This window comes from Gloeophyllum trabeum (assembly GCF_000344685.1).
Source record: "Gloeophyllum trabeum ATCC 11539 unplaced genomic scaffold GLOTRscaffold_00021, whole genome shotgun sequence".
Lineage (NCBI taxonomy): Eukaryota > Fungi > Basidiomycota > Agaricomycetes > Gloeophyllales > Gloeophyllaceae > Gloeophyllum > Gloeophyllum trabeum.
Genome location: NW_006920430.1, coordinates 198884 through 211747, shown reverse-complemented (window position 1 = coordinate 211747; position 12864 = coordinate 198884). Strand labels below are relative to the sequence as shown.

Here is a 12864-nt window from a genome sequence, read left to right as displayed (position 1 = left end):
CCGGCTATTGGACCAACGGGGCAGAAGAGTGGTACCAAAATCGGCTTAGGGAAATCATGAAGGGGACTGCTCAACCCATGTCACAGATGCAGTGGCGCTCCTTTTTGCGCCATAATGCTTCTGCTGTGAGGAAGTTCAGTGGTCGGTATGAGTCGCACTGCAAACTCTCCGTGGATGCCCGTTGAGAACCCATTCCTTTATCATCTGTATGTGTCTGGCTTGTGGTGGCATAGCACCTTTGTATTTAGTCCATAAACTCATGTTCGCCCCCGGGTCAGCCGCCGTCAATATCTTTAAGTGGCGTTCACAGCGGCTGAGCCGCTGTGACTTCGGGAGCTGCGTGACGGCGGCTATGCTTCATCTTATCAGTGGGCTGCGAGTGGCCCGCCGGCGGCCCGATTAGATTCTGGTTCGGTCTGACACAAAATATTCACGCCAACGTTTCAAAGCACTAGTAGTTTAATAATATAGAGACATGTTTGGTAATACATTTATACACCTCCCTGCAATTATTATTTATAGCGCAAAACCGGTCCAAGTTAAATTCTGAATTCCGACCGGTCACAGGGTATGATTCTGGCTCTGAAATTATGATTTGGGCCCAGGGTCGCATAGAATCTGGGATTTACAAATGAATTTCTGGCTCACTTAAAGACCATTCAGTATATAATTTATGTTATCTAGTTCAGTGATGTATCTGTGTAATAAATCCTGTATCACATATTTGACTGAGCCTGAACTTTATATGGTGGTTGAGCATTCATTTTGATATTCTGGCCCGCCCTAAAGTTTCGGAAGGCTCTTGTGCTTGCTATTTTGAGCTCCGTTGCCCTGCTAGCGAAAGGACTGTGACTACAGTGACCACGTGGTCATACCTAGTAATTTCGGTAATAACTGAAGTCATTTTGGTCACAGTCACGAATAATGACTATGACGCGCCAACACTGATGAATATTGACAGGCACGTCGGGGAATATCTGGTTCATACGAGTCTCTGAGGTAAATACAAATGTGTGTATATCGCATGCGCTCCTCCCCAGTAATTGTTTCAAATCGAGCCATTGATTCTCCACCCGTATGTTGCAGGTATTGTCACGCAATAGAGCAGCCAGAGCCCGGACGGTCGCTGTAAGGGACCCTGGAGTCAACCGCGCGCTCAAAATCCTGGTGGCGGCTGGCCTCATCGTCACAAAAGAGCCCCTGGTATTTCGTCACCATACCGCTTAGCTGCGCGAGATATTCCTCCTCCCATTCCCAGAACCCGTACCGGAGGTTGTCTTCTCCTTGCGTCCATCGCACTTCTCGCGCCTCCTGATTCCGTCTGAACTCGTCCCTCCTGGCTTCAATGAAATCGTGAAATCTCTTTGCTCTGTCTCGTTGTTCCTCGTGAAATTTCCTCTTGCGGACTACCTGGCTCTCTTGGAACTCCTCAGCCCTCCGTCTCTGAGAGTCGATATACTCGTCGCTCTGAGATCTTTCCTGAGCCTGCCATCTGCGTTGCCAGGCTGTCTGCGCCTGCGCAAAGGCTTGTTCACGGCCCGCCTCCTTGAGCGCGAATTCCTGCTGGCGCTTTCGCATACTCTTATCAAATACTGTCTTCATGCTCTCCTGCGATTCTCGAAAGACTGTCTGCCGGTCTCGTTCACCGGAGAGGTTCGCCTAGGGACAAATCAGACAGCTGCCGCTTCCTTGCATAGGTTACGCACCTCTCTCCCGTGTAAGTCGCCGGGGATAGGAAGGGGATCGGCAATATAAGTACGTGCGACGATGCTTTGTATACCCTAGGGAAGATTCCCATAAGCTGAGGGTTTGCTTTCACAGACCCACGTTACTATGAATTACTCACCACGCCTGTGACAGGCGATGAAGGTCTCCTTGCTATGTTGAATGATGGTAATCGGATGGGTCCACCACCCTGCCGCAGTGGGCATGGCCTCTTTGGAGCGGGGCCGGTTCCTACCCGATCTATGTCTCTAACCATCTCGCTTTCTCGGTTCGCTGTTCGGTACATGAACTTGCGCCGCGTCGATTGTCCCTTAGAATTCCATGGCAGCGATATCGAACAACCGACCCACATAGCGAGGAGAGATCTTGTCTGAGAGAAAACTTTCCTATGTTTGTCTCGGAGATCATTCATCCAGTCCGTCTGGCGTTCAACGACCTCTTCCACGGTGTCCTGCAGCGCCTGGACAAGGTCCTCTTCTGCCTTCATCATACTGACATAAAGGGAGTCGGTTTGAGATTCGAAGGCCCTGAAGCTGCCGACCCATTGAGATAGGGCCTCATTGAACCGATCGCCGGTGACGTCCAGTACTCTATCTTGCTGTTTGATCTCGAATATCCGGTCGTATGTTAGCATCTCTTGGGTGAATGTTTTTGCAGAATCCAGTATCTTCGACTCAAACACCACTTCCCTATCAGTTCCTGCGTAATCCCGCACCATTTCCTCTGCGATCCAGCGTTCTACCCTTTCCCGCTCCTCCTCTCTGAATCTCTCCCGGCGGTTCGTCTGGTTCTCTTGGAACATTACATCAATCGACAGCTCTGTGGGTTGCATGCCTTTAGGACTAGCATCCTCGTTTCTTGCCGGGTTGGAGTTTGAGCCCTCCCGAGATGGTGATGCGCCCATTTCTTCACATGCAAGGGGTGGCATGGCTCCCCCTGGACGAGAACCTTCTACGGGACCCGAAAGATTACCTGGGTCTTCTTCACTCTGATTTGCTCCCCCTAGGTATTGAATATTACTGGAACTCGATGGCATCCCGATTGTATCGCGCCGAAGAGAATGCGACCCATGCGGAAGAGGAATCAAAGGTGATATCTCAGTTGAGTCCGATCCTGATAAATCTTCCTCGAAGCCGGACGTCCAGGTCGGGTCCGCGTCCGGGTATCCCGGTACACTTCCTACTGTGTGTGTGGTGGAGCTTTCAGCTCCCGGAAACAATTCATCGAAGGGTTGCGGGTACTCTCTACGCTGTGGACGAGTCAGATAGCTGGCACGGCCAGAGTCTCAGAACTGACTAGTCTTAAGGCCCGTTCCTGTCTTTTTCTCAGTAAAGCTTCGAAATTTTGGTCGAAGGCTTCCACCCAAGGTTTGAGGATATCGTCAAATTGCTGCTCAAACCGACGTCTGAGCGAGGCGCAGACGGCCTGTCGATGCTGGTGGTCCTGCGCCAACACTGGCCCACGAAAATCCATGAATCTCGAGCAGTGTTTCTCCTGCACCTCCAGCTCGACGACAACCTGGGCCTGAAAGGTGTGCATTTCACTCTGAAACGCCGCACTTCTTATCGCTTCATTCTTCTCGTACTCCAGCTGTTGGGACTCTCGAGCGCCTTCGAAGGCCTGCATGCGTGCGTAGGCAGCGTTCGCCCGCGCTTCGTCGATTTTCACAATGAACTCGTCGAAAACTTTGTTGCGAGCCCGTTCGCCTGCACCATTGCTTATCTCGGCCTGCAAGACTTCATACCGCTGGCTTCTGAGGGTCTCTTCGAAGGCTTCCTCGCGCTCCCATTCCGAGTTAAGGAACTGTTTGTGGCGAAGCTCATCGTCGGTTGGTGTGCGACTGGATGTGGATGCCATTAGACGCGGCTCCCTTGACGCCTAGCCTCAGCTGCTCTGTATGGCGTCGCACAGCGAATATGCAGCAGGTTCAGTTGTGCAAGCCCTGGTGAAGTAGGTCAATCAGCGAATGCGACACATCAAGTAGAAGTTGGGGGTCTGACTTGGAGCGTCGGCGATGCTGTGTCAACCATTAAGCTGTGAAGGTTCACAGCATCTCATCTAGCGCTCATTGGTCTAAATTCGGCCGCCGTTACTACATCTGTACACCTTGTATGGGATCTGTGACCCGTGGACCCGTGCTGCCGTATACCCAAGGAGATTCCGCTCAGACAACTGTTTCGACCCCATTGAAGGTGCAGGCTGTACAGAAGATTCCTGTTTTGCAGGGCGGATGTCTTGCTAGACGATTCTCCAGATACAACAACGTATGGGGCAATAGGGTGGCACGCTTCCAGCCACTCGTGCCAAATATGACACGGCCTTCCCCGGAGACGCGATGTTTGTTACTTCCTGGTACATCACGAACAAGTCCCCTCTTTAGACTAAACTCATATCAACGCGGTATGAGCTCTTTGTTCTGATTTCTACGCGTCGTTATTGCTTGCAGTCCATAAGCTTCTTCACTGAGCGAGCCAAGGTTCCCTCAGACCTGCAGTGGTGCCATTCATAGCCTGGCCGTAACCCTGAAGATGCGGCCTATCAGTCACTTTGACGGGGATCGTCTGGATGTCCACTCTAGGTCCCGCAAGTGTCTGCGATGCATATCACACGTTAGACGAATTCCGCAAGTCATCGCGGGAACCATTCGCAACGACGGTAGAAGCCCTGCGCACGGCCCTCCGGAGTATCTCGTACCTTGCCTACGTATACGGTGCTGGGTATATCCTGCCCACCAATACGTCGGTCCGCACCTTACTCTGAGGCTGCATACTTTTCGACTCTAGTTTGACATTTAGGACTCCAGTTGCGCGTTGTAGCGGCTACACCGGTGATTGCCAGCTCATAGGCCATATTTCATCCCTATACGTGTTGTGAGCCTGCACACAATAAGGGGGCCATGGCGTCAACCCCCGGAAGATTGATTCTTACTTTGCCAACCTGATGAGGCTCAAGAGTACCATGAGGCTCAAGAGTACAATTGCGCAGGACGAGTATTGCAGCCCCTGGAGCTTGTGAGTTCTTCCCGGCTCCCGTATCCCGTTCCCTGACGCTGAGTTGAGGGCAGTGCAGCCACGTACGGAATTAGCTTAGGAGCCGCTATCTAATAAGCACTGGATGATATACATGGACGGGCCAATCGTGCCTGCCTTCATTGTTACCCAGTCACCACAGTCTTGTCCAGTATAGCCTGTGCGCTCAAGCTCAAGAGTGGCCCCACTAACTTTCATATTTGCTGTCCCCCCTCCCTGGGTCTGGATCTTCTTTCGGACTCGGACTCCCGTCTATTGCACCTCCTCGATCCCCAAGGGCGGATTATTCTCCGGTTCAGCTCTCTTGGCATGTGTCTCTGCTCGCTGTGACAAATTCAAGTTGCAGCAACTCTCAACAATATGGGTGAGAATGACACCAGCTCCTGACACTGGGAGTGTCATGTGAAACCCAGGATGTCGTTCAAGCTAAAACTGATGTACTGTACGTGTATTCAGAAGGCTAAATACGCGATTGACTGTCTTCACTTGGGGCTCGACGTCGGGTGTTTCCCGGCTAACTTACTGAGCAGCCACATCCATAGAGCAATTATCGAAGCTCGAAGCCAATGCACCTCATGCCAAGCATGAGACATAATTAAAACGCTCGCCAGAGATGTCGAGATCGTCGCACGATCTTAGACCGGGTACACATATCTCACGTATCCGGACTTCTTCACACCCAATCTGTGTGAGTCCGATACGAACGGTGACGCTCTCAGCGTCAAGTGGGGATGATTCGCCTTGGGAAGCCCGATGTCTTGGTACGCCCTCCAGGTTAGACTTCTCGTGCTACCCTCACCAACGCGACGGTTCTTATCTGACGACTATCTGCCTGCGACTCCAGGTGAGTTGTTCCTTCCATAGCACCACGACGTGGAATTACTCCGATTGGTGCGAGACCATCTCGTCTCACATTCGAGTCGAATGGCGAGTTGACTCTCGAAAAGCGGTATGAAGTATCTCTACATCTACAGAACAGCACTATCGTACATCTCGTACATGCGCAACCGAGTCGGAACAACGAACTAAAAACACGAGAGCAAATCAGAGCAAATGGGTCAATAGAAGATAGAAGTCCCCGTTTATCCTTGGCCGGTGTTGCATATCCTACGGCGGGGTGACGTCTTATACGCATATAACTTGTCCATTGTAGTCTATAAAATTTGATGTGAGTGACGGTGGAAGTGGGACTAGTGGCTCGCGATAGCCGTGGTCGGGTGGTTGTGGACAATGACGGGTATAGATGGAGGTGTGTCATGAAGTGTCGTTGCGCGCTTGCCCTGGTCGTGTAATAAGTCAGAGGATAAATTAGAGGCGTGGAGAGCATCTTCGCGAGCTAGGGTCGGTATCGCCAGTTTCTCTTCTACCGCGTGAGCGGCGTCACTGTAGCGATTGTCATATATGACCGCGAACACCCGTCGCGCAGCCAGGTCTTCCAGAAGGGACGTGATAGAGTCCTAAACAGAGTTAGATGATCAGTAGGGGACCACGGACGTGCCATAGTTGAGTATGGCTACGTACAGATGGTGTTATGAAGAACACCGTGACGTTGAGTCTCAGTAAAGCCATGGCAGTGATCGTGGACTGCAGACCGCTGTCCCCAAATACAGCAACGACGGGTGCGTCCGCACCTAACCTAGCGGCTTCGGCTGGAAGCAGCGGAGATAGCTTCTCGTACCACATTGATGACTGGTACTCCACAAGTTTTGCGAAGTGGGCATATGAGATGTCATCGTCGGGACCGCGGCGGGCAGACAATGCGGAATAGTCACCGCGGACGCCCTGGCCTATCAATGGATCAACGTCGCGACCATATAGGATGGACGACAACGTCGCGGCGGTGGCAAGAGCCTGAGGACTGATGGTGTCCCCGGCCCCGCAGTCCACACCTTTCTCTTGGTATACATAGCGCTCGTCGCTGGGCGGCATTTCAAGCCTAGTAGATTTGGGGTCGTCCAGCCATGCTCTTCCCAGAACGAACATATCCCTGTCCGGGAATACCTCCGTGATCTTGCAGGAGATGCCGTTGGTCTCGAGCATGTATGTCCTCTCGAGCTCGCGTCTTCCTTTAACGATACGCGTCTCGACGTTGAGCAGAGTAAATTTGGGCGTGACGCGGAGCTGTCTGAAGAGCTGGCCGATTGCAAACTTTTCCTCCAGAAAGAGTCGTTCGCATTCGGGAGACGTAATGACGACAGAAGATGTGGCGATGCAGACTATGCGGGAGGCACACTTCAGCTGCACTTGTCGGTGCTGTGTGATGGGGTCGGACGGTGAAGCGGGGACCAGTCGAGGGCTGGTATTAGCATAGACGCGCTCCACCGAGATAGGACGCGCAAAAAATGAGCTTGAAAACAAAGGAAATACGATTTATGAACTTGAAATTGAGAAAGGAGGTTATCATCATACCTGAGAAGTCGTTGCAGGTCACCTTGGGCAGCAAGCATAATTCGCTCGATGCCAGTAGTATCTTCAGGACATGTAATCTCAAATACAATTATTAGGTGCTGCGCGCGGACACAGGGAGCAGACCCTTACCTCCACTGTAGTCGACGAGTTGCTGAAAGAGTCGTGGGCGGTCATAGTGTCCAGGTAGCTTGCGAGAGGGGAAATCATGTACGCTACGTATGCTTTTATGACCTGGTAAGCGTAACTCGGGGCTTCTAATTGGTGATCTCTGATACTCCCATAGGAGAAGAGCAAGGGCGCCTCATCGTGAGATGCATGTCACCACTGGACGATGTGGTCCTTTGTGGCAACTTCCCTACACCGATATAGTAAGCATCAAGTGGGAGCGAGGAGAATGTTCCCATTCCCAACATTATGGTTTTTGGTGCATGCTCTAGTGATAGAAGGGCCTGTCGCAGCATCAATGATACAGGAGTGCCTCAAGAGAAAGCGCCATGAACGTACTTGGCTAATCCGGGGTTGGTGGTGGGTTTTACTCCTCGGTCCGGGATCTATATGATACTGAGATCTTCCCAGTGTGGGCGTTGGATAGCTACCTTCCTTCCCCCTCGTGGAATCATGACGTGCTCGGAGCCTGAGGCGTAGCTGCGTTTAGCCACCAATAATCCTTTCCAGCACATTTCATAATTTGTGAGTGTACAGAACCACGAGAAGGGCTGCTCCCTGGGCTTCATATCATAAACGCTCCCGAGTACTGGGCGCACTGCCTTCACTGGCACTCTATGCCACGTACATCGTATCGTCAGACTCTTGAGTGTATCGCGTGTCACGGTTACACCATTTTGTAGCAGGACAGAATCACCTGTAATTGCCTATGCCTTGCCTGACTTTGAGAGCTACTTGCCCAGAGCCTCCAGTGCTCTGTCTGGGGTGGGTTTTAGGCCCACGCCACTGGCACGTCTGCAAAAGTACCGGGTCCCATCGTGACAGGGAACTCTAAGACGGGGGTGAGAAAGAGATAGAAGAAGGAACATCGCTAGATGTGGAATGCCTGCAGCTGGACGTGTGTACAGTAAGTACCTAGTAAGTAGTGCACGCAGGGCTTTCGCTGGAAGTACGTGAGAAAAACATTCCAGTCGGGGCTGCACCTCTTCGAACTTGAACGCCTTGCAATTCACCAGAGAGCTGATGAGGGCGGAGGAGGAGCAGGCCCTGCTGGTGAAGATTTGTGGGATCGGGATCGCGGAGGAGGCGCTGGCGGCTGCGGACACGGGGGCGGATATGCTGGGCCTTACCGCCTGAGACGGCGCAGACGATATCCGCCATCCGCTCAAGACGCGCTACTACATCTCACTCGCCCCTCTCCGCACGAGGAGCGACTCCCCTGGTTCGGTTCACGCAGCACGCCAAGTCTGTATTCTCGCCCCCCTCGGCCGCGGCCGCTGCTCGTCGACGTCTTCCAGAACCAACCGCTGGTGTATGTCTTTGTCGCTGTGGCTGCCGCCCAGCTCGACCAGCTGCACGGCTCCGAGCCCGCCGAGTACGCGAAATTCAGAAATTCATCCCGGTGCCCGTCATCAGGGTGTTCCACGTCGGCGCGGAGAAGGGCAGGGACGTGGACGTAGCGGAGATGAAGAAGGCGGGGCTGCACCAGTTTGTGTTGTCCGATTCGATGAGGAGCGGTGGGATCAGCGGGGGAGCCGGGGGGGACGGCGGCAAGGCGGTGGACTGGGTATACTCGCGTGAGGTGGGCCCAGGATGATATCGCGGAGATTGAGTCGGCTCGGCTGCCCTGCCTGCTGCTGCTAGTCCAGTCGCGGATGGGGACACGCCGCAGGTACCACGACGACCAACGGGACTCCGGTTGCGCAGAAGCAGCCGTATTTTGCGATGCCCATTATCCCGGCAGGTGGGCTCACGCCGTTTAATGTCCACGAAGCGGTGGAGAAGTCAAGTCGTGGGCGGTCGATGTGAGCGGGGGGAGGATGGACGGGGCCAGAGAAGGTTATAAAGGCAGGCGAAGGGCCAGGAGTAATGTATTGGATGTGAAATTTGTATGGGTTGTACTGCTATCATTATTCATTTCTGGATCTATGACTGAGAGATGTTTGAGAGTAGAGCCGGTTCATGGCTCAATGTCACCCTTGGCCAATACTCGACAACCCAAGATCACAGACGAAGAAAGGTTATGCTCTAGTTCACCCGACTCATAACGACAAGGTGCAATTGATTCGCAATGTTTCCTACTCTCGACAGGGCATTGTCGATATGTACATTTCAAAAAGACGCAGGAGCGTGCAGGCAACGAACAGCTTTATCGACGACGACTTCCCGTATCAGACAGCAATGGACCCACCAATCTCTACTCACTCATGAAGCCTCCGAGAGGCACACCTTCTTGAGCGCATCAAGCATCTCCAAGTCGTGTGCCTTGAGCATGGATGCGCCTCGCTGAACAGAGGCGGGCCATATTGGGTTGCTATCATTCAAAGTCGGCGGGTACCTTCCTTCACCGTGGATGCCGACCCAGTCAAAGTCGATCAGCATGGCGCGCGCAGCTTCATCTGAGCCACTCTTGCCAGGTATGCACATTAAATTCGGGGTGCGGAAATCGCTAAAGACAATATTGTGAGCATGGAGCAGCTCAATAGCTGTCTTGACATCCTTGTAGGCGCTGTATGGAAGTGGCTTGCCCAGAGCCTCTGAAGCCCATGCCGTGTCCCCATGAACACGGTCCATCACAACCGCCGAGCACGGGTACACAGGCATGTAGCGCTGGTGCGAGTCCAGCTTCCGCTACAAGTTTATGTGCATCCGAGTTATATTTGGCGGTGAACTTGACCACAACCTCTCTGCCATTGTCATCAGGGACAGACGACACATCCGCAGGCTCGGCGTCATCCGAGATCAAAAGAGTACCGAGGTAAAGACCAGAGCGTCTCTCGTGCGAAGCATCTGCCATTTGATAGGACTTACCCAGGACGGATAATCGGCCAGTGAATTTCAGACACGGGATGAGATGCTCGTAAGAATGGCAAGGCGGCGGCGACGGAAACAAGTAGGAGATGGCGGCACATTGTCGATTTCCGAGTAGAACCGCTCTAGCCCTGTAAACACCTCTTTCACAGCCTTGAAGACACGAGCCACGCGAGGGACTACAGTGAGCTCATGGAAGCCTAAACGCAGCCGCTCGGAGAAAAGACAGTCGATACAAGGGCAATCGGTGTAGGTAGCAATCGCAATCTCCAAGAGATCCCCCATAACGCCAATGAGAACGGCAGGGCAGTTTGATCGCTTCCGTCGGAGTAACATCTGTAATATCCTCACCAGTATAGACGATACAACGAATTAGCCTACCTTTCCCGTGGTTTCCGTGACGATCTTAGCATACACCAAACCATCCCCATTCAAGCCAACCTCATTCTTGACCTCCATGAGACCAAAGGGCTCACTACCCCCAACCACGGTATTAGGTTCGATACCAGCAGTCTTCAGCTTCCGCGTAAATGGCATGCCGAGGAATTGCTGCGACGGGCGAGAGAGCGAATCAACGTGAATTTCCTCTGATGGATAGCTACCAAGACTCAGGGTGACCAGCTCATGAGCTGCTCGGAATGAGGCGGGATGAATCTCTGATATGTCCTGAAGATGCGAAAGTTGATATGCGAGCCGACCCAACACAGAATTAAAGAGAGCAACCGGTGGACCATAGTTGGAGGCCGGTCGTCCGGTATGAAACACGTCTTTGTTTTGGTTGACGACCTTTGCAATACCATGAAACGAACGGATGCCCGCTGATGGTGTAGGCAAGGAAGCGCGGATGCTAATAGTCTCTGAGGGAGTCAGAGGGACTCGTATGTCCCACCTCGGTATGGACGATAGATATCCAGATATGCCTGTCCTCCTTCATGTCCTCCGGACAGTTGACTGTAAAAGCACCATGCAGTATCGACCCCGGCCAATTAAACTGCTGCGGCATAGACCCTATTGTGGCGCTACCCGTTCCCATGCGTCGCTGCCCGTGCATCTGGCTCCCTTCCCAAGAGCCTGCCGCTCATTCCCTGGAACGTCGCTTGGATATGCACGCGTGCGGATTCAGCACAGATGATGGGAAAACAGGTATATTACAATGCAAGATAGAAACCGCCACTACCAAGAGGACCTACGGAAAAGGAGACGCCACGCAGTTTACCACTTCACCCTGGCAACGTACTCGTAGAAGCTCTTGCCCTGGAGGTTGGCAATCTCAAGCTCCAAGGGAGTCGGCTGGCGAGAGCCATCGGAGTTGGCAAAGGTACCAGCGCCCCATGGTGACCCTGTACCGAGACTGCTCAATTCCTTATTCGAAGTGACACTAGATTATGGACGCTTACCACCGCGAACCTCAGTCAAGTTGGCGAGTTGCGCAAAAGTGTATTTGTAGCCCAAGGGGACGTAGATAACACCATGGTGGACGAGGGTGGACATGGCAGCCATCAAAGTCGACTCCTGACCTCCACCAGGGGAGCCGGTCGAAACGAAGAGACCCGCGTACTTGCCGCACAGAGCCGTGCTGGCCCAGAGGGGACCAGTGGAGTCCCAGAACGCCTGCAAGGTATTAGAAACGGGACCTGGCGCAAGAAGAGAGCTACACTAACCTTCCATTGTACTGGGAAGTTACCATACCGCGTGGGGATACCGAACAGGAAACCATCATAGTTCTTCAAGTCCAAAGGGTCCATAACGGGATAGTCGGGCTTGGGCGGCGCCTTCACCAGGTTCAAAATCTCGGGAGAAAGAGTCTCTGCAACCCTGTAACGTAGAGGAATAGTATGTATCACGGCACGATCCAAGGAATCTTCAAGATTTGACGCACTGGAAGATGGAAGCGTTCCCACCAGCACCCTCAATACCACTCTTGATGGCCTCGGCCACTGTACCGACCATCAGCACGATGTCGATGGCAAGCCGAGGGGAGGGGAATACGGGACAACGATGTACGTACGTTTGGCAACATGGCCGTACATCGTGTAGATGACGATGGCGAGTCTGGGGGAGGACATGGTGGTATCGGTAGTTTGGGTGGTGGTGGGTTTAGTTCCGGTAGATGTCGGAGGGGCCGGGGTATTTGTACTTTCAGCGGGTTCTTGAGCGGATCGAGATCGTTTGATTCGGCCACCCTCTTCAGGTGAGCCGTCCTTCCGGCGTTTGGAGGGAAAACACATTTACGCCCGCTGCGTCTGAGTGAGCGATCGAATCTCGCCCAATAAACACATTGTTATAGCTTCCTTATGAAGCGCAGACGATGCCTATGTCGTTATTCGCATGAACTCGTGAGTGCGTCGTGAGAGGGCTCAACTGGTTTAGGACAGACGAAACTCGAGGCTGAATCAGCCAAAGATGCTTCTCCCTGAGAGAATGCGCCATGACAGACCAGCTAGGCAGACCTAAAGATATCCGGTCCCTGGAACGGAGTTCGCTGAGAATGAACGATTGGTCAGGATGAGCGCACAAGGTCCTAACCCATCTACGAGAATGATCGGTTTCACAGTGCCCGGTTCACCACTACTCGAGCAAGTCCTGGCGTCCTAACGTCAAGCAGTACGACGAAGACCTCCATGGTAATCGGGTGGTTATACCTTGGAACGTGGGATACAAGTAGCGCCGTGGGTCATTCTATTCATGTGCGATGATAAACATTACTCAGACTCTTACTCATGGC

At 52.8% G+C, this 12864-nt stretch overlaps 4 protein-coding genes across 4 annotated transcripts; 1 reads left to right on the top strand and 3 right to left on the bottom strand.

Annotated features, from left to right (window-relative positions):
• Positions 1–1092: 1092 nt before the first annotated feature.
• On the bottom strand, positions 1093–3582 carry GLOTRDRAFT_133984 (uncharacterized protein; the record flags this gene model as incomplete). Its single annotated transcript, XM_007872954.1, has 4 exons — positions 1093–1659; positions 1707–1781; positions 1847–2974; positions 3022–3582. 4 exons carry the CDS (start codon positions 3580–3582, stop codon positions 1093–1095), a joined length of 2331 nt encoding a protein of 776 aa, XP_007871145.1.
• Positions 3583–6704: 3122 nt separating this feature from the next.
• On the bottom strand, positions 6705–7231 carry GLOTRDRAFT_22452 (uncharacterized protein; the record flags this gene model as incomplete). The annotated part of the gene is made up of 2 exons (XM_007872899.1): positions 6705–7101; positions 7164–7231. Coding segments are annotated over 2 exons (465 nt in total), but the record flags the coding sequence as incomplete, so codon positions are not given.
• Positions 7232–8210: 979 nt separating this feature from the next.
• On the top strand, positions 8211–9252 carry GLOTRDRAFT_123576 (uncharacterized protein; the record flags this gene model as incomplete). The annotated part of the gene is made up of 4 exons (XM_007872953.1): positions 8211–8246; positions 8345–8703; positions 8745–8910; positions 8973–9252. 4 exons carry the CDS (start codon positions 8211–8213, stop codon positions 9135–9137), a joined length of 726 nt encoding a protein of 241 aa, XP_007871144.1. The 3' UTR covers positions 9138–9252.
• A 1970-nt stretch (positions 9253–11222) lies between these two features.
• GLOTRDRAFT_82342 (NADH quinone oxidoreductase) lies at positions 11223–12462 on the bottom strand. The gene is made up of 5 exons (XM_007872952.1): positions 12148–12462; positions 12019–12076; positions 11801–11954; positions 11537–11750; positions 11223–11479 (listed from the first exon to the last, which is right to left on the bottom strand). The coding sequence occupies exons 1-5, from the start codon at positions 12365–12367 to the stop codon at positions 11352–11354; spliced, it is 774 nt and encodes a 257-aa protein (XP_007871143.1). The 5' UTR covers positions 12368–12462; the 3' UTR covers positions 11223–11351.
• Between the last annotated feature and the right edge of the window lie 402 nt (positions 12463–12864).